Here is a 21517-nt window from a genome sequence, read left to right on the forward strand (position 1 = left end):
CAACACCCAGGGAGACTGCCACCGGGGCAGGGGAGCAGGGAGCAGCCAGCTTGCAGAGGCAGAGGGCTAGCGCCAGGCTGCTTGTGTTCTAACTCCAGCTCTGTGGCCTACTGGCTGACCTTGGGCGGGAGACTTAAGCCTGGGAACTGGCAGCGGGGCCTCAGCTCCCGGCTGTAAAATGGAGACGATAGTAGCACCCACCATCTGGGCTTGTGAGGATCTCAGATGAAGCCGGTTCAGCATTTAACACGGTCTCCACCCAGAACGGCAGCAGCTGCCATTACTGTTATTTAGGGGAAGGCTGGCAGCATGCCTTCCCCCTGCCTGTCCCCTTCCTCTGACTTGGGTCGCATCTTTACACAGGCTTGGACTGGATCACATCACAGAGGCACAGAGCCTAGGAAACCCTCTGCCCTACCCTTGCCTCATGCAAGAGTCTCATCTACAACTTGCCCAAACTCTCCTTACATGCCTCTACTAACGGGGAGCTCAGCACTCCATAAGACAGCCCATTCCACATTCAAACAGCTCTGATCACAAGTTCTTCAGGTGGATCTAAAATCTCCTCCCTTTCAAACTGTCCCTTAGTGGGAGTGACTTTTTTTTTTTTGCCAGGGACTTTCCAGTGTCTGGAACCTACTCATCCCACAAATGCCAGGAGCCCTCTGGGCAGGGCCTCAGTCATTCCTTAAGGAAGTCTCCCCTGAACCTCATCCTGAACATCTCATGCAGAACAGCACAGCCACTCCCCACAGGGACACACGAATCTTCTCCAGTGCTGGGTTTGTGAGGCAAAAAGTCTTGGATGTGTCCAGAACCTGACATTAATAATAATTCAGTTCACTTGCTTCATTCAATTCTTAATCCCTATGAGGCATATACTACTTATCCCCCCACACCAAGTTTTAAACAGTAGTGCTATACACATAACAGCAAATCTTAACCATTTCTAACTGTCCATGTCAGTGGTATTAAGTACATTTACTTTGTTGTGCAACCATTACCACCGTCTGTCTCTAGAAGTATTTCATCTTCCAAAACTGAAACTCTAAACCCACTGAACGATAACTTCCCCATTCCTTCCTTCCCCCAGCTCCTGGCAACTGCTATTCTACTTACTGCTTCTACACATTTGACTCCTTTTAGTTGCCTCCCATAAGTGCGATCATACAGAATCTGTCTTTCTTTGTCTAGCTTATTTTGCTTAATATCCTCAAGGTTCACCCATGTCATAGCATGCTCCAAATTCCCTTCCTTGAGGGGAAGATTGAGGAGGCCTGTGGGTGATAAAGCTTGGATGTGGTGAGAGAATCCTGAGCCAGAACGTGGGCATTCTCATGCTACAAGAGACCAGAGGCACCCAGCAAGCTTGACGAGCAGGGCCTGACCTTTCTGAGCAGCTGGCCACAGTAGCAAGTCCACATCTCTTTGGCCTTTTAGACTCATCGCCCTGACCTCAGCCTTGCTCACTGTAGCTACATCCCCACTCATCTACCTCTTCACCCACAAGATGGCCCCAAACGGGAAGTCCTAGCTAGTTCTCCAGGCGTGGCTATTGAGCCTTCCTGGCTGAGATGCACAGACAGAACTCTTGGCAGCTGCTGGGAAGCTCCAGAGTACATTCCCAGGATGACTGCAACCCTGTTCCGGGGTACACTACTCCCCAGTTGTGGGACACGGCTGTCAGACAAAAGTGTGCAGAGTAGTCAGAGCCCAGAAGCTCCAGGATTCTCACAGACTTAGAGGCCGCCGTTCTCAGACTGCCGTGGAGCCTCTCTGGGTCACAGAGTCAGACTGTCCACTTCAGACAGGATGCCTCTTCCTCCCAAGACCAAGGCTGGGTCCCGGACAGCTACCATGGACAGACAGTGTTACAGGGGTGGGGAGTGTGGCCTCCAGAGACACTTTGCAGACGCCCAGAAGAAAGGAGCTGGAAGAAACCTGAGTGCCTTAAATCTCACTGGAGGCTGGAGAGAAGACCCTGGCTCTGAGGATGGCAGAGCTGGACCAGAGCCCCAGAGCCCTGGGGCCCAACTCGCAAGCCAGGCTCCCCCACACCAGCTTATCTTGTCCTCCTTGCCCCCCATCTCTGCCTCACAGATTATTCTTCCCTTTCAAGCGGGGTATCTTGCAGGGCCCAGGCAGCCACTGTTTCCTCTGTCCCTTGGGATGGGCTGTACACCTGTACCAAGAGCAGGGAGCCTGTGTTATACATCTCTCCCGAGCGTCCAGCACCATGAATGATGAGTGTTTGTTGACTGACAATGAACGTGAGTCTTCTGCCTATCTTTTATGGCTAATTCTGGTACTTTCCCAAAGGCTCTGGAACATGGTCTTGACCTTCCACAGTAATGGGCCACTAAGTGCCAGCCGCTCGGGCTCTATAATTTCATGTAATTCTCTAGCGCAGGTATTAACATTCCCATTTTACAGATGGGGAAACTGACACTCAGAGGAGTCCATTGACCAGGAATTGGTATGGCCGGGATTAGAACCCAGCCTGGGTGCATTTCTCCGTGCCTCGATGTGGCCTCCCAGGGATCTACCAGGGTAGAGGACAAAGGTGGGTCCACAGGCTTTGGAGGAACCCTCCACTCTGTCAAGTGATCCCTGAGACCTGACCTCTGAGGAGGGTGGCTAAGAGATGGGACTGGTGGCATTCAGATCTGATAGCTGGTGGCCGAGAGTCTGGGTGACCTTCAGAAAGAGGCTGATTTGAACTGCTGGTTCCCCAGTGCCCAGTTCACCAGCCTTAGCACGGATTGGGGCAAAGTTAAACAAACAAATAACATCTCTAACAGGAGGCTAAATTAGAAGGGGGGAAGAGGTCAAAAAATGCCCCTGAGGTGACTGTCTCAATTCTGCCTCGCGTCTGAAACGGCCCAGAGGAAGCCCCAGGTTTGAAAGAGCCTTCCAGGGTGCTTATTATGCACCAACACTGTTTTACAAATACTCTCTCTGCCTTTCCTGTACCGCTAAGGAGTTTTAAAGTCTGTATTCTACATGTGAACTAACTGAAGTCATTAGGTGAGGGTTCAAGGTCAGGCAGCTATTCATACAAGCCCAGGCTCTCCTGCCTTCAAAGGCCAAGTCTTAACCACTGTACTAAACTGCCTCCAGCCCACTTCCTGAAAAATTTAGAGAAAACAAGTTCCCCACCCACTCCCTCATGCCATCACGGTCCTGAAAATCTTATGAATGAGCTGACCCCACGTGTAACATGAGCTGAGCTACAAAAATGTTCTTGCCCTTTATCCCAAGTATTTATTCTGGATGGAGAATAAAATCCAAAAGAGAGATTAACAGAAAAAAAAAATCTAAAAGAAGTTATTTCCACAGAGTTGTCCATAAAAGCCGAATTATTAATCACGAAACACCTGGAAGCGATCTAAACCTCACAACTAAGGGACAAAGGATGCATATCCTGGAGGACACCACATGGAATTAAAAACCAGTTAGTTGGTTTCCATGCAAAGTGCAAAAGCAGAACACTTCATTTTAATTTCAGAATACTGTTGCAACAAAACCATCTGAAGGAAGAAGCCTAACTTATGCCATTTTATTTTTTCCTTTCCTTTAGAGAATTTTAAGTCAATTTCTGATAAGGTAATTCATGTCCATAACTCACGCACACAGTAATACATTAAGATCTAAAAACCAAAGCAATATCCGGTGGAAGAGCCCTCAGTAACCCATGACAACCATTTAAGAATGTGGGTTTGTTGATTTACAAAACTCAGAAGGGAATGCGTAGAGAAGTAACTTGCTTTATAGCTCTTTGGACTGCTTTTCTCCTGCAAAGCTGATGAAAGCAAAGGTTTAAAGAAGAATGCAGAGCAGAGAATTCACACCATTTTTCTAAGACGTAATTCAGAGCTTCTTGCTGGGACTGTTTTTCAAGTCTAGCTCAAATCCCTCTTGCTGTGATCTGTGAAGGAAGCAGCTAAGTTGGGTTTTGAACAAGTCAGGCAAAGAAAACTACATGAGAGAAAATCAACCACTTTCTTACCTGTTCTAGTACCAAGATACAGTCTTCTAGGGCTTCACTGGCAGCTTTAAAGGGCTTCAGGGCTTGGAACAGGTACCAAGGGCAGAGGGCAGTGGGTGCCAGGTGGGAAAGGCTGTGGCTTCCCCCAGTGCACAGTCCAGGCTTCCCGACTGATGGGAAGGGCGGGGAAAGCAGGCCACTGCAACTGATTCAGAAACTGGAGCCAGCAAGGGCGGGGCAGGGCCACGTGGCCCCAGCCTGCCTCGGAGAGTGGAGTAGGAGGGGGCCACAAGCCCAGAGGATCAGCCAGGAACTCTTCTGACCAAGTGCGCCAGGCAAGTTAACGGTGGAAGTCCCCAGACCAAGTCTTGGCTCCTAGGCAGGATGGGCTGTTTTAGGGGGCTATGCCAACTCCTCTCCCTCGCACATTTATTCCAACAAGAACCCTTCCACAAAACTTAACCGTAGTGATGTAGTACTGTCTGGACTGCACATGTACACAGGGGAACAAACATCAGAGGAAGAAAAGGCCTTTGATAAATATCATCAGTGTTGAGGACCAATCAATACCCAGCCTACAGATGGAGACATGAGCCCAGAGAGAGGAAGTATCTAAACCAAGATCACACAGCCAGAGGGCTTCCTTCTTTCCATGTCTCCAGGCCTGTCCTGGTGTAATGCGTGGTGTGGCACAGTGTCTGTGGGAGTTCCTGGTGACACAACAGATGCTCAAGCCCATCTCCAAGGACAAGGAGCACTCTCACTTTGCCTGGGTCAGAATGAGAGCTGAGAACAGTTCTGCCAGCAGTTCTGTGGCCACCGAAGGGGGAGCTCCATCTCTACCTAGTTTTCAGAGCAAGGTCTTACGTACTTAGACCATATTCGGAGTGCTTAGGGGTGGGCCAATTCCCCAAGGGAGCCTTGCAGGATCTTAGTTCCCCGGCCAGGATTGAACCCAGGCCATGACAGTGAAAGCGCCAAGTCCTAGCCACTGAACTGCCCGGAATTTCCCTCAAGGAATCCTTCAGCTTCTCTACCAGTGGACAAGTAAAGAGCAAGGGATCAGGGAAGGGCTGTGTTCAAAGCATCAAACTATCCAAGATAGTTTGCAGGTTTCCCTGATACAAGCACAGGATCCTTCACTAAGAGGTCCTTTATTTAACATTTAGGATTCCACAGCACCTGGTTTGGGAAATGCTGGCCTAGATATGAGCATGTCTTATTCTGAATGTTAATGCTTGGCACAAGTACTTGTTCAAAAAATTTCTCAAGAAATGGTTTCTCAATTGGACTGACAAAACCGGATTTCTGGTTTGGCCCTGGACTTGCAGTAAGACAATAATGCCTACATTTGGAATGTACTGGGTTGGCCAAGAAGCTCGTTAGGATCCTTCCATGTTACAGAAAAACCGGAACCAACTTTTTGGCCAACCCAAAACTATGGCTAACTCCCTGCTCCCATCTGCAAGCCAGTGACGGCGCCGGCCACACCCTCAGCAAGGTCTTGCTGTATTTGTGCCCAGCTGAGTGGAGCAGTTGAGTAGCCCATGGGAGGACAGATGGGGTGGAAGTGATGGGGTACAGCACAGGATGGGGCCCTGCAGAAGTCTGAACAAAACTCCTCTGTGCCCTCTCTGGGACCTCGTGGCTTAGAGGGATATCCCTTTCTTTCAAGGCATCACATATACGACTGCAGTTCAAGATAGGGGTGGCTCCAGGTCTCCCAAGGCTTTTGGACCCAAGTTCAGTGGCCAAACCTCCTCAGATCCCCAGAAGCTCAGTGGAAAGTACTTTACTGTTACTATGATAACCCCTAGAGGTTGGTCTTTTACAGAAAGGAAGCTGAGGCCCAGCTTAGAGACTGGTGAAGCCAGGTCATGTGACTTCGCATCCAGCGTTCTGCAATGGACTTCACTCCCACTTTACACGTGGCAGATGGGATCTGGTTTCAGACTGACTTATGTGAAGTCCCTCTCCGGCTGCAGCGTCAGCTCCTTAAAGGCGAGAGACTCCTCAGTGGGCCGTGTTTACAGCACTGCATGCACCCACCCCCAGGGACTCACAGTGAATGCTGACACTTCTCTTCACCATCACGTCACACTAGCTCACACACATTTCACTCATGACCCCAAATTATTAACTTTGAAAACTGTCTTGAAATGACCTAATCAAAAGCAGGTCTCATTCCCAGAGATTTTGCTTTATAGAAAAGGGTAAATTCTGCTGGGTGGGCCTGTGGGATAAAATTTTGAGGACCAGACTCTAAAAGACAGAGGTGGGGAACTGAGGTGACTTTGACTCAGGGATCACAGCCAAACCTGACTGGGTACTGACTGAACTGCTGCATTTAGAGGGTGAGGTGGTACGGACTCTTTAGCTTTGTCCTCTAGGGGAAACTTGGTGTTCTGATTTCTTTTGCTTCATTTTTAACAAGAAGCCATGTTCCCTCAGTCACCTGGAGGCCACCTAGTGATTTCCAGGTCTGATTATTACCAGATTGCGAAACAGACAGATGCCCAGTCATCCCTAGCAGACTAATTTGGGGCAGAACAGATGTTGCCACTGCAACAGGTTCCCTGAGCTAAAATCTTTGGCTGTCTCTGATTTCCCCCAGAAGTCCCAATGCTGTGACTGTTTTATCTGAGGAAACTAGTGACATGGGCCTTAGGCTTGCTGGCAGATTCACCTCACCACCAGACTCAGAGGGACAGAAACTACTCTGTTATAAGGACTCCTGGGTGCAGTAGAGCAGACATTCGAGGAGCTGGCACACCGTAGGTGCTCAGGCAACGCTGGTGGAATAAATGAATGTAGCACCATCTTCTAGTGGATTAGGCATGTCTCTTGATGTTGACTTCTAAAGCCTCTATAGAAACAGCTCTTGGTTATGTTGATGCAGAGTGGTGAAGGGGATTTTCCTGAGTGCTGTGGAGTCCACATCCACTGACTTCAGTTCAGACTTCATACAAGGTCCATAGTGGGTTATCAGATCCCCAAATATAAATCAGCCACTGACAGCAGAGGTGTTGAGTCCTACCTACATATACCAGTCATCTGTATCCCTACATTGTTTTTTTGAACATTTCACTTCAGCACCAGAGCTCTGTATATGGCCCTTAAAGATATTTTAAGGGTGCAATAAACTTAAAAATATTCACATAAAATATTAACATGCAAATGAGCAAGTGGATGATTCACACAAACCCATGCCATTTCTACTTTGAATAGAAACAGAATTTAGGAATTAAAGCTGAAAGCCAGGTTGATTCATCTGCAGAACTCTCCAAACGTTTCTGGCTTCCCACCAACAACCTCAAAAGGGGCTGCAGTCGTGAGAGCAGCATGAGTTCTGGAGATGAGAGCTTTCCCTATGAGTAAGTGAACCTCAAGAGCCTTTTCCAGTCCCAGCAGCTGTCTTGCTAGCAATACATTAAAAAAAAAAAACAGATAAAAGCTGACATTCCACCCACAGTCCAACTTGAACCCCCTCCCCCCAAGGAATGCTATTCCTAGCAAAAGATCTTCCAAATGAAACAACATCTGTGGAACCTCTACTCGTGAGGTCAGGGAAACGCTGAGGCAGTTAAAACTTTTTGAGTCCTTTTTTCAGACCCAAGTTGCAGAGACTTAAAGGCAGCAGAAAAAGAGCAATCCTAATAAGCAAGGGCAAATGCCTTGGTGGGGTGACACTCCTGTTCCGTTGCAGCCTCTAATGTGTGTTCTGCACAGCAGCAGAGTTCTCCACTTAACGGGTTACACAACTAAACCAAAGGAGTTGATGTGGTCCCCTTAACACAGATGGAGTTTGCAATGTAGCCTCATCCAATCACTACATTTTACTAAAAACTTTCTCTAGGTCCTACAGCAGAAACTCTGAACTAGACAAGACTGGTCTCAACATATTCAAGCCTAATTCCTTGTGTCTGGGATCCTAAACTTCCATTTGTCAGAGTCCCTGTTTTGCAGAGAACGAGCAAACTCACGGTCATGCAGAGGGAGCTCAATGGTGACAATTCCTGGATACGACACCTAAAAACTCAAGCAACAAAATAAAAAAATGAGCACGTGGGACTCAATTAGACTACCATACAGCAAACGGAGAAGGCAATGGCGCCCACTCCAGTGCTCTTGCCTGGAGAATCCCGTGGGTGGAGGAGCCTGGAGGGCTAGCCCATGGGTCGCTGAGGGTCGGACACGACTGAGTGACTTCACTTTCATGCATTGGAGAAGGCAATGGCACCCACTCCAGTGCTCTTGCCTGGAAAATCCCATGGATGGAGGAGCCTGGAAGGCTAGTCCATGGGTTGCTGAGGGTCAGACACGACTGAGCGACTTCACTTTCATGCATTGGAGAAGGCAATGGCAACCCACTCCAGTGTTCTTGCCTGGAGAATCCCAGGGACGGGGGGAGCCTGGTGGGCTGCCGTCTATGGGGTCGCACAGAGTCGGACACGACTGAAGTGACTTAGCATAGCATACAGCAAAAGAAACAAAGTCAAAGACATCCTATGGAATGGGGGAAATTATTTGCAAGCCAGGTGTCTGATAAAGGGCTAACATCCAAAAACATAAAGAACTCAGAGAACTCAACAGCAAAAACAAAAAAATCCAATTAAAAAATAGGCAAAGGACCTGAACAGGCTTTTTTCTTTGAAAGATACATGAATGGCCAACAGGTACGTGAAAAGATGCTCAACAAAACTAGTCATTAGAAAAATGCAAATCAAACCACAATATGCTAAATCAGTTCTCACCTGTTAGAACCAGCATGAGGAAAACAAGTGATAAATGGTGCTGAGGATGTGAGGAAAAGGGGGCCCTCGCGCACTGCTGGTGGGACTGTAAACTGGTACAGCCACTGGCACAGTACAGACAACTCTCAAAAACTTGAAAATGTGAAAAAAAAAAAAAAAAAAGAAAATGTGGTGTGTGTATATGTATAGTAAAATATTATTCAGTCATAAAGAAGGAAATCCTGCCATTCGCAGGATTGGATAAATCTTGAGGGCATTGCTGCTGCTGCTAAGTCGCTGCAGCCTTGTCCGACTCTGTGCGACCCCATAGACGGCAGCCCACCAGGCTCCCCCGTCCCTGGGATTCTCCAGGCAAGAACACTGGAGTGGGTTGCCATTTCCTTCTCCAATGCACGAAAATGAAAAGTGAAAATGAAGTCGTGTCCAACTCCTAGCGACCCCATGGACTGCAGCCTACCAGGCTCCTCCGTCCATGGGATTTTCTAGTCAAGAGTACTGGAGTGGGGTGCCATATGCTCAAGTGAAATAACCTAGAAACAAGACGACAAATTACCCTGTAACTTCACTTAGATACAGAATCTATAAAACCAAATAACTTATAGAAAAAGACCAGATTTGTAAGGGAAGGAGCGGAAGGGAGAACAGGGGGACAGGACACTATAACAAAGAGGTCAAAAGATAGAACTTCCAGTTAAAAGAGAAAAAAGTACTAGGAATATAGTGTACAACATGATGACTAAACACTGCTATGTGATATAGTTGGTAACAATAAATCCTAAGAATTCTCTTCAGAAATCTTCTCATTTTGTCTTTTCAAGAGATGATGAATTAGACTATATATATCAAACCATTATGATGTACACCTTAAACAAACACAATGATGTATGTGAATTAGATCAAAACTGGAGAAAAGAAAATCTTTCCAGCTGTGAGAATTCATGAAGAATCAAGCCCAGAGAACGTCCCTCAATTATGGCGCTGAAATGCTGTCTGAGCATCCTCCAAAGCTCTTGATCTTATTCAGCACCCATCTGACAAGGGTGACAGAGACAGCGATCGTGAGGCAGTGTGAGGGGAAGAGAACATCACTGTGATTTGTCAGGGGTGGGAAGGGAAGGGGATCCACACTCTCGTTAGCTCCTGGAGGAAAATGGAGGACTTAACCATGCTTATCTAGGCCCACATAGTGAGAGCTCACATGTGGATCAGGAAGAACCTATAATGTGCTGGGCGGACTGCTGGGTGTTTGAGGTCTATGCCCGCATTTTACTGACATCAAACTGTTTATCTCCCCGTTATGCATGAGAAGTCAATGGCCTGACCAAAATCATGAATCTAATCAGAGGCAGAGACCTGACGGAACTCAGGCCTGTGAGTGGCCTAAGGGATGATTTTCATGATTAGGAAATTTGGGGGGAAAAATAAACATAGTTTGTACTCCCAAGATACCGAGTCACTGATGTGCTGCTTAGCGCTGTAATTCAGAGGAACTAAGACGTGACTACGTTCTTCGGGACTCCCGAGCAGCATATACTGCATCTCTCCCTTCTTTCTACGGCGGGGGAGCCAAGCCTCCAAATTGTCAAACGGGTTGCCCAAGCTCACTTGGCAGTTATTCGACCTAACCAGAGCGAACTTGTTGCCTGATTACTTCACACGTGTAGGCTTCTCTCCCCTACGAAAATGTCAAGTCCAGCTGAACGAGCCCTGATTTCTCACATGCTTAGCACAACGCTCAGAATATTAGCTCATAATCTGTTGTCATGTTAACATTTCCCAGTACACACCCATTATTTCTCTGACGATTCCACTGAGTGTGTACCATCTTCCCAGGAACACAGGAGAGCCTTGTAACATACTGGAAGCACAGGATGATCCAATGTGAAATTCACCCTCGCCTGGCCTTCAAGGCAGCTCTCGGGTGGGGCACTAATCACATGACCATATACATTCCCAGTTGGATAAGATCTAAAATTAAGATTCAGTTATCATATGCTATAAAATCAGAAGGGCTTCAAATGGCCTAATCCCAAATTTCCCTCCCCACTCTGTTTTCATGAATGAGGTTCCCTTGCTAAATAATCCTCCATGTCGAAGGACCAGGCACAGTTCCTGCCCACCTCTGGCTAGCAGTCTGTGGGTTTATTCCAACAAGCCAATCACAACTTCCCAAAGGAACTAGGAATTGCCCTTTCCTGATATTCCAAAGCCTCCCAAAGCCCCCCATTGTTTACTGGGTTCCTGAGTGCAATCCCTGTTGTCTTGCATAGCCTGCAGTATCCCTAAGTATACGTGGTTTCTCCCTGCCCTGGGCTGGACCAATAAACTGCTGTCTACATGGTCAGAACAACAAAAGGGTGGCAATTCCTGATTCTATCGTTTTCCTTTCCTTGGAACACTGTTCAGTGTTACGTGCCAGCCTGGATGGGAGGGGAGTTTGGAGGAGAATGGATACGTAAATATGTATGGTTAAGTCCCTTGGCTATTCACCTGAAACTATCATTGTTAACTGGCTATACCAATACAAAATAAGGAGTTTAAAGTTTGGGAAAAATTTTTTTTTCCTTTCTTACATAACTGCTTACTATTGTAGGAAGAAAAGGAGAGAGGCTGGGAACAAGGAGCTATCGCTCAAACATCTATGCCGTTTCCCATACTACTGCACATCAATGCCACACAGTCTGACAAGAGACATGGAATGAGTGCGGGCCACGGGGAAATGAGCCCTGGAATCAGGCTATGCAGATGTAATTCCAAAGTGCGGTCTACTAAGCATACCCATGAGCTAAGTGAAAAAGAAAAAGTGTCCGTTAGGGATTCAATGCCTGGCAAAATGAGGTCTCTACTGACCAGTCTCGTATCAAGCTATGACTGAAGATACACAGTTCCAGGGTTGGCATCAGGAACACTCTGCACTGTGGAATGCCAGCTGTTGGAGGTCAAAGGTTCTATGGAACCACACTCACTCCTGACTCTAATCCGCGCCTGCCAGAAGATCTGTCCCACTGAAGTACTGAGCACACACAGAGAATCGTGTTACTCTATGAAGCACTCGGAAAGAATGTGACTTGGGCCTCAGTGAAGTTAAGGGACTGCCTGGAATGTTAAGGCTTCCCATACAGCTCGACAGTGGCAAGGCTTGACAGCGGAATTCTTAAGTGTGAGCTGGAACATTTGAGTCTGGGTCACTTCCAGCCACAACTCCGCGTCCTGAGGGCCTTTCGGAGCTATGTTGAAGACAGCCCCCCTCCAGCCCATTACCCATGTGCCTTTCTTTTAAAAGTGACTACATGTACTGACTTTATTCCCAAGGGCAGGTTCTTCTGTACTTACTGATCTTTCCCAGTAGACAGATGACAAATGATTATTTCAAGAACTGTGGAAGTAAAAGGAGCATCTTCTAAGAGATGAGGCAGCTGGAATTCAGACCAACTCCTTCACTCTATGGCCTCAAAGTAGAAGGGAGGCAAAATGGAAGAAGACACCAGACCCCTTCCTAACTATCCAATGGGAAGAGGTATGGACGACAACATGATTATCATTGATTCCATGCTTCATCTGCATCGCAGCGAAGACTAGAGAAGTCCAAACGCCGGCACAGAGCAGGGAGTGAGAGGCCACAGGGCAGCAGAAGTCCAAGTTGGTCGGAAGCAGGATACTGTTTTCCAACTCAGGCTCCATCTTCCACCTAAATTCTCACCCCAGAACAGACACACGGACGCCAGCCACCTCAAAAGCTAGGTTTGTATTCCTGGTTAGGTTCCAAAGTGGCAGAACTCCGGAGCTGTACTATAACCAACCTGGTCCCCACCTCAGTTAAGCCCCACAAAGACAACATCATACAAAACTGTATTTACAGGTAAACCAGTTAAAAATTAAAGGTGTGTACAAAAGTAGGCAGGATAGCCAAAAATATCAATGCAAGAAAGCTTTGGGAAAAGGGACACTGTATTCCACACCAGAACCTGGGGGCAGTGGATTATGTACCAGGCAAGGAGAAGTGTAGCAAATCTCAGTGCCAATTTTAGCGGAAACCTGTCACTCCAGGAAAAGAGTGGATGGGAAGAGCTAAGAGCTTTAACATTACAAAGTATTAATTATCACCACCCTTCTGTCACAGAGATTCACAGTCACGTGGTGAGGGAAATAAAGTCTCTGATAAACCCCACAGGAAAAGAGCTCAGAAGGCATAGCGAGTCCGTATGTCCTCAAGCTTCTTGGACACCTCAGGTGGGGTTCGGTCCAGTTCTTCAGACACATTCTTTTGTTTGTTGGGCTCCATGGAGTTGAACTGTTCACAGAGATCTCCATCAATCACATTCTAAGACAAGGAAAGACAAGAGAGGAAGAAAAAGGTGAGATGCCCAAAGAAAATGGCACATGCCAAAAGCAGCAACTGCCAGGAAAGGTTTTTTTCCCCCTCAGATATCTGAACTCCAGTTACAGAGCCAGGAACACTATTCAAAATTGACTGAGCAAAACTGGGTGAGAGCTCTTCTCTGGCTATGCTCTGTCCTAAGGGAAGAGGTCTCTGACTATCACTAACTATTCCTCCCCCATTACTGCCTCCATAAATCCATCCTCTCAATGCTCCTTCATTAAAGACTCTGCTGATTTTTAAGGGTGGGAGGCCCAAAGACAAGACTGGTTAAATGGGCTGAGAATCCCCCTTTGCAACCAGAGTTTCCAAGAAAGACCTACCTTAACAGGGAAATAGTAGGAACGAAAGCTGAGGTGGTCTCGCCCACAGAGAGGGGGGTGCTCGGACCGGAGGTGCATTTCTACATGCTGGAAGAAGTCATGGTCCTGGCGGAAAAAAACAAAGAATCGATCACTAAAGAAAAAAGATTTCAACTACTAGTCTACGGTTTCCAAAAGCACAGTGAACAAACAGGCCATTGATTTTTATCACCCAAGCAGATGTGAAATAACTGTTCCTCATGACCACAGATGAAAACCCCTTTGTATTTGCAGAATATAAGAGAAAACACCATATGCAGAGTGGTTTGTGAAGTCAGATTCCTAATCCCATCTTCCTTGGCTACAACCACATACACCAAATTTAGCCAATCCCAGAGTTGACCCTAGGAAGCATTAAGTACCCAGTCCACACCACCCCATCTGGTGTGGCTCTGGGGCTTCAAGCCCTGACTACCCTATAGTCATATCAGAAAACTAACCAAACCCTGGCATGGTATAAATTATGGCTTTCCCCAAGGGAAAAAAGTCAAGATTCCTTTCTCCCAGATACTCCTGTTACCTTACAAAAATTCCACAACACTCCTAGTTGCATATGGACACAAACTGGACTGCCCTCTTAGGCCAATTTAACACTAAGGAACAACCCGAGGAATGAAAAGCCAGAGGACTGTGGAAGATGTTACCTCATGGGATGTGAATGGGACAAGGATGCCAATGCCTCCTGACAAGGTGGTGTAGACAAGCGACTCTGAGCCTCCAGGGATCAGTGTGGTCTTCTGTAAGGAGAGCACTGTCTCGCCCACGTGATAGTTCATTATCACTTCTGCCTGCGAGTCAAAACCAGACTAGTCACGATGTGTGCCCTCAGGAGACTGTTCTAGATTCCCAAGAGCAAACGGCACTTCCAAAGGGCAGATTTCACCACCTTGATAATTTCATAAATTATTAAAATTTAAACGTACTTTGGATTGTTCTTAGCATAGAATTTAATACCTTCACAAACATGCTGAAGGTAGATATTTTCTGATTTATAGCTGAAAAACATTTTTGTTAAATATCAAGTTTGCAAAAAAGGAAGAAACAAGGAAAGTTTAAAAAACTGCAATCTGTAGGCTTGCCTTCTAAAGTAAAATGGATCTATTTTTAAAGTTCAGAGCTACAAAAGAGGAAAGCCCAGGACATACTGCAGAGAAAAGCTGGTTAGTATCCTGAGTGAACCTGTGCAACCACCCTTTCCAAGGAACCCACTATGCACCGAAGAAATTTACAATGCTAAAATGTCTCAGAAAAATTTGTTCTATCATAAAAATGGGGAAGTAACTTGCTTATCTTGTGTCAAAGCCACCCTGCACACATAGTCGTGTGCACTGTGGATGAAACACTAAAGAGATGTGTCCTTGGTGAAGGTCCTGACGAACGGACCGCGCAGGCTGATGCCCCTCCTTGGGGCCGCTTCTGCAAGCCTACCTTCTGAGAGGCCCCGTTGAGCAAGCCCCGGTCCCACAGGGCTTTGTTTCCAGTGGGATCCTCGTCCACTTCATCATTGGTGTTGGGTGGGAGCCGCACCTAAAATGAAGAGACACAAATCACAGAGCTGGGTTCTGCATGTACTGACCCTGGTCACCAAGCAGCACGTCTGCCCCAGGTCCCTGCAAGCAAACCTTGGGGCGCCGCATCTGGCAGACCTGAGCCAGCACCTGTTCTGGTGGCCAATGAGGGAGAAACTCCAGAGCTATTCAAGAAAATCCAGACTGGGCTTTAAAAGATAAGCCAAGGGTGAGGAGAGAAGCTCAAGAGGGAGAAGACAATATGTATAATTATGGCAATTCGTTTGTACGGCAGAAACCCACACAACACTGTAAAGCAATCTTCTTCCAATTAAAAAATTAAATACAAAGATAACCCCAACTTCTGGCAAAGAGTGAGAGTATCAGTCCTCAGCTCAAACTAAATCTATCATTATTAAGTCATCTGGCATGGGGAAGAAGGCGGTGAACAGCAGGATGGGGGCAGAGGAAGCTAAAAGAATTGTATACCCATTTTTACTTTCCAAGTTAGAGATTACAGTATTACCACAAATTGGGCCATTTTTTTCATACATCCCTGTAACCCAAGTAAACATCAACTTACCACACAAATGTTGCCAAACTTGTCTGCCCCAGCCACAGTATCGTAGTCGAGGAGACTAGCTGTGGTCACCCATCGGGGGTAGGTATCATCAGCAAAGATGATGAGCTGGTTCTCATTACGCTTGTAGCGAACCCAGATGAAACTTTCTTGGACATCAGATACAATTACCCTGTGTCCAATTGTCTGGATCCCAGAGATGTAGTTGGCGATATGCTGGGAAAAACAAGGACAGCAAGGTATAACCGTGGGGTGCAGAATCAATAGGAAAAGTCCAGGTTACCCTGACTGCAACATACATAGGGAACAGCACGCACCAAAGAATAGCCGTCAGCAAGAAATTCATAGAAGGTGGGAGAAAGAGCTAACTGGTTTTAACGTGGTGGAAAAATATGCTTAATTGTCAGTTAAACTCCTTACAGACGCAAGCAGGACAGAAATCTGGCTCTTGAAGTAAAGAAGTCAAGAAACCTACCTACGCTTCCCCTTCTCAAGAGCCTAACCGTTAGCCCAGGAAGACAGAAGACGGTCCGGATAAAGACACGGTTCCAGCAGCTGCTGTCCACCACCCCGCCTGGGCCTCCTTCCTCAAAAGCTGGATCTGAACCCTCCACCAGCGCAGTTACCTTGTTCTCACACTTGCGGAGTAACTTCTTCTTTCCGAGGTCATAGACTCGCAGAAGTTTTCCCACACCAATCAACACTCTCCCTTGGAAAGGGGCAATAGCAGCAGGGACCTCTTCCACCGGAGTCTGTGGGAGGAAGCACAGGTGATGCAGCTGTTTTCAACAGACACAGCCACACTTCCCCATCCCCAAATGACTTTTAGAGGCATCTGTGAGGAAGACAGACAATGAGCGATCATCTTCTGCTCATCAGAGAAAATAAACCCACACATATAACCAACAGTCCCTATGAAACCAGGTGTTTGGGTAAACAGATCAGAAACACTCCATTTCGGCAAGTGGATCAATGAATGCCACAGGTGAGAAGAAGTCCCGGTACCTGATGAACACTGCCCCAGAGCCGATGCTAACTGAGGTGGCACCATTAACTGAAAGTGAAGCCTTAGTATCAGAGAAGTGACTGGGGCGTGTGGAGGGAGGGGAAAGCAGTGCTAGAGACAAGTCACATCTTGGCTGTAAAGGAGACACAGTGACTTTAGCACAAAGAAGGCTCTGTGAAATAGTTATTTCCTACAGTAACATGCCCCTTGTGGGAGGCCAAGAGAAATCACATTCATGTGCTGCCAGTGTAGAAGACAGATGGAAAACAAAGCACATAACATGACCTTAATTCTGTACAACTGCTGGATTTTGGTCACAAATGGCCACCTACTTAGTAAGACATGAAAATACAGGGCTCATTCATTATGCATCTGTTCCCCTTAGAGGGTGTTAGCACACAGGCCCCAGTGGGACCAGCAGGCAGTGGAGCTTCACTGGAGATTTTCCACGTGCCACTAAGAGATGGGTCAGAAAGACCTGATCCACGACTGATACAAAGCTGGTTAGGTCTAAAGGACTTATGGGCTTCTCAGGTAGCTCAGTGGTAAACAGTCTGCCTGCCAATGTGGAAACGCGGGTTCAATCTTTTGGTCGGAAAGATCCCCTGGAAAAGGAAATGACTACCTACTCCAGGATTCTTGCCTGGAAAAACCCATAGACAGAGGAGCCTGGTAGGCTACAGTCCGTGGGGTCGCAGGAGTTGGTCACAACTTAGAGACTAAACAACAAGAAGTAGGACTTAAGATCCAGGAAAGCCACTGTCTGGTTCCTACCTTGTGCAAAAACTCCAGTTTTTCCCCATTGTTCACGAGCTTGTAGGTATAGACAAAGCCCCCAGCGACAGATCGGGGGTTCAGTATCAGGTCTTTAGCCACACCCACCAGCACATGCCAGTCATCACCAGTGTTGGAGAACCGGCACACAGCCACGCTGCATTTTCAAAGAAAGAATCAGGAGTCAGGCATTAGGCACAGCCCAGAGAATTCCCATTCCAGTCTTTAAAACTCTGCATGGTCAGGGCCCCTTACCTAAAAGCGGCTTCATTCTGTTCCAGCTGGACAAGATCCAATGTGTTCCCCTGAATAGGATTCATCACTCGGATCACAGAGGCCCACTGCCCATTGCCGGCCTTAGGAGCCCCAAAAATGGACTCAGGGAGGTTTTCATTGAGGAATGCTGCTGCCATCTCTGCGGCCAGCTCTCGCTCATCCTCCCCTGCTGCTTCTACCATTTCCTAAATCCAAAGAACCAAGGAAGAGTTGGTGTGTTCAGAGGTGGGTGCTGGGTGAGAAGTGGACACGTAGACAAACAAGAACACCTTCAGGGGGTGTTCACAATATACAAAGCAGCAAAGCCGGTCCACCAAAATCATTATCCCCCAAAATGAAGATCAAAGGGAGAGGTGTACAAACAAGGGGACATCAGCTGTGGCGAACACTTGAGAAACATGAAGACTGACTGCTTCCTCTCTTCTGGGCCAGATACAGTTTTACATAGAGGGGACTATTTGTTTTTTGCTGGGAAATTATTTCTGGAAGGAGATGGTGGTGTGAGGAATACAAAAGTTGTCTTCTTTGGGCCCAAATCCAGGAAAGATATAACACAAGCTATTTTGGAAGTTCCAGGACAGAAGAACTGTTCCAGAGAAGTAGCTCAATACTGAATAAATCCAGGTTAACATTTTTGTCCTAAGTCATAAAAAAGCCCCTAAAACACAAAGAACTGTGGCAAAGGGCTCTGTTTGAAGGGCCTGAAAAGACTCTGGATCTTTAAATACAACAAAGGCATTAGACATCAATTACACAGAGGCTTAAACACGATTTCACAAGACTGCCTTTTTACTGAACCCTGAAGATCAACTGCATTACCTCTGCCATCTGCTGCTTCCTCTGAGCTTTAGTGGCCTCAGTGTAGGCATTGTGGTCAGTCTCGATGATGATAAGGTTGTTACTTTCAGGGTGGATGACGAATTTCCTGGGTGTGTACTGCAGTGGAAAGGCTACTTGATTGAAGACAGCACCCAGCTTCTCCAACGCCAAAATCCTATGGCAAAAGGCAAGGAGTTAATAGGTCACCCACTCACGGCCGAGAAACTGGTGTTGAAAGGGTCAGTAAGCAGTCACAGCTCTAATATCAGCACTGGGGAACATGAAACAATACCTTTCTCATCTAGAAGATTATGCACAAGAGCCAGGAGATCTGAGAAGGGCCTTTACTTCAGCAACAGCCATCACTGCTCACAGTGATTCCAGTTACCCCCAGTAAAATTTCCATTAGAACCCTCAAAGATTTGTTTTATGCCTCCAATGATAAAGCGATAGTAAAAAATTAAAATCTCTTCTTGCACTGCAGTTACCCAAACATATGTATGTGGTATTTGTGTGACAGTGTTCCATAGAATAAAGTGAATGTCATCCTGAACGAAAATCACCTTGGCTTTAGGAAACCTACACAATGCAGAAAGACATGGCAACTATGAGATCTACAACCTTTGTCAAGTGGAAAGAAATGTTTATAAGTCAAATTATGTGCAAAACAAGCAGAACCCAGATGCTCTTAAACATACAGACACTTCAAAGTGCAGAAAGAAAAAACAACTAATTAAGAATCATTTTAAAAGAGTACATTATAAAAACCAGAACATTTTCTAAAAGACTACAATTAACACATTCCAGAGCTTATCTGGTGGGTCAGTGGTAAAGAACCTACCTACCAATGCAAGAGACATGGGTTTGAACCCTGTGGTCAGGAAGATTCCCTGGAGAAGAAAATGACAACCCACTCTAGTATTCTTGCCTGGGAAATCCCATGGACAGAGGAGTCTGGCAGGCTATAGTCCATGGGGTCACAAAAGAGTTGGACACGACTTAGCAACTAAACAACATTCCACTCCCATAAATACCCAAAATACTATGAGAGGGTAATGAGCAAGGTTCATTTCTTTGAAGACATAAATCAAATACTTTACCAAATTCAGACTTAAATTGAAGACAGTGGGGGAAACCACTAGACCATTCAGCTATGACCTAAATAAAATCCCTTATGATTATACAGTGGAAGTGAGAAATAGATTTAAGGGACTAGATCTGATAGACAGAGTGCCTGAAGAACTATGGATGGAGGTTCATGACATTGTACAGGAGGCAGGGATCAAGACCATCCCCAAGAAAAAGAAATGCAAAAAAGCAAAATGGCTGTCTGAGGAGGCCTTACAAATAGCTGTGAAAAGAAGAGAAGCGAAAAGCAAAGGAGAAAAGGAAAGATATACCCATTTGAATGCAGAGTTCCAAAGAATAGCAAGGAGAGATAAGAAAGCCTTCCTCAGTGATCAGTGCAAAGAAATAGAGGAAAACAATAGAATGGGAAAGACTAGAGATCTCTTCAAGAAAATTAGAGATACCAAGGGAACATTTCATGCAAAGATGGGCTCGATAAAGGACAGAAATGGTATGGACCTAACAGAAGCAGAAGATATTAAGAAGAGGTGGCAAGAATACACAGAAGAACTATAGAAAAAACATCTTCATGACCCAGATAATCACGATGGTGTGATCACTCACCTAGAGTCAGACATCCTGGAATGTGAAGTCAAGTGGGCCTTAGGAAGCATCACTACAAACAAAGCTAGTGGAGGTGATGGAATTCCAGTTGAGCTATTTCAAATCCTCAAAGATGATGCTGTGAAAGTGCTACACTCACTACGTCAGCAAATTTGGAAAACTCAGCAGTGGCCACACGACTGGAAAAGGTCAGTTTTCATCCCAATCCCAAAGAAAGGCAATGCCAAAGAATGCTCAAGCTACCGCACAATTGCACTCATCTCACACGCTAGTAAAGTAATGCTCAAAATTCTCCAAGCCAGGCTTCAGCAATACGTGAACTGTGAATTTCCAGGTGTTCAAGCTGGTTTTAGAAAAGGCAGAGGAACCAGAGATCAAATTGCCAACATCCGTTGGATCATGGAAAAAGCAATAGAATTCCAGAAAAACATCTATTTTTGCTTTATTGACTATGCCAAAGCCTTTGACTGTGTGGATCACAATAAACGGTGGGAAATTCTTCAATAGATGGGAATACCAGACCACCTGACCTGCTTCTTGAGAAATCTGTATGCAGGTCAGGAAGCAACAGTTAGAACTGGACATGGGAACAGACTGGTTCCAAATAGGAAAAGGAGTACGTCAAGGCTGTATATTGTCACCCTGCTTATTTGACTTATATGCAGAGTACATTGTGAGAAACTCTGGGCTGGAAGAAGCACAAGCTGGAATCAAGATTGCATGGAGAAATCTCAATAACCTCAGATATGCAGACGACACCACCCTTATGGCAGAAAGTTAAGAGGAACTAAAAAGCCTCTTGATGAAAGTGAAAGTAGAGAGTGAAAAAGTTGGCTTAAAGCTCAACATTCAGAAAACGAAGATCATGGCATCCGGTCCCATCACTTCATGGCAAATAGATGGGGAAACAGTGGAAACAGTGGCTGACTTTATTTTTGGGGGCTCCAAAATCACTGCAGATGGTGACTGCAGCCATGAAATTAAAAGATGCTCACTCCTTGGAAGGAAAATTATGACCAACCTGCTGCTGCTGCTAAGTCGCTTCAGTCGTGTCCAACTCTGTGCGACCCCATAGACGGCACCCCACCAGGCTCCCCCGTCCCTGGGATTCTCCAGGCAAGAGCACTGGAGTGGGTTGCCATTTCCTTCTCCAATGCATGAAAGTGAACAGTGAAAGTGAAGTCGCTCAGTCAGCATATTAAAAAGCAGAGACATTACTTTGCCAACAAAGGTCCATCTAGTCAAGGCTATGGTTTTTCCAGTGGTCATGTATGGATGTGAGAATTGGACTATAAAGAAAGCTGAGCACCAAAAAACTGATGCTTTTGAATTGTGGTGTTGGAGAAGACTCTTGAGAGTCCCTTGGACTGCAAGGAGATC

At 46.3% G+C, this 21517-nt stretch overlaps 2 protein-coding genes across 6 annotated transcripts in view; both read right to left on the minus strand.

The window, feature by feature from the left end:
• IL34 (interleukin 34) overlaps nt 1-4199 on the minus strand; it is a 59732-nt gene extending 55533 nt beyond the window's left edge. For 3 of the 5 annotated variants that reach the window (XM_006041976.4, XM_006041978.4, XM_044932159.2), the window contains exon 1: nt 4010-4195. The gene's annotated coding sequence lies outside the window, so the exon portion shown is untranslated. Of the gene's footprint in view, nt 1-4009 lie in introns of all 5 variants that reach the window. The other 2 variants (XM_006041981.4, XM_006041980.4) reach the window with 1 other exon arrangement.
• An 8269-nt stretch (nt 4200-12468) lies between these two features.
• Nucleotides 12469-21517, minus strand: part of SF3B3 (splicing factor 3b subunit 3) — a 38924-nt gene continuing 29875 nt past the window's right edge. The window contains exons 18-26 of the mRNA XM_025268369.3: nt 18446-18620; nt 17606-17811; nt 17351-17507; nt 16197-16322; nt 15574-15786; nt 14911-15009; nt 14127-14270; nt 13444-13548; nt 12469-13063 (exon numbers count right to left, since the gene is read on the minus strand). Of these exons, the coding sequence (XP_025124154.1) occupies nt 12923-13063; nt 13444-13548; nt 14127-14270; nt 14911-15009; nt 15574-15786; nt 16197-16322; nt 17351-17507; nt 17606-17811; nt 18446-18620 (1366 nt within the window). The 3' untranslated portion in view covers nt 12469-12922. The remainder of the gene's footprint in view (nt 13064-13443; nt 13549-14126; nt 14271-14910; nt 15010-15573; nt 15787-16196; nt 16323-17350; nt 17508-17605; nt 17812-18445; nt 18621-21517) is intronic.

The sequence above is a fragment of the Bubalus bubalis genome, chromosome 18 (genome assembly GCF_019923935.1).
Source record: "Bubalus bubalis isolate 160015118507 breed Murrah chromosome 18, NDDB_SH_1, whole genome shotgun sequence".
Taxonomy (NCBI): Eukaryota; Metazoa; Chordata; class Mammalia; order Artiodactyla; family Bovidae; genus Bubalus; species Bubalus bubalis.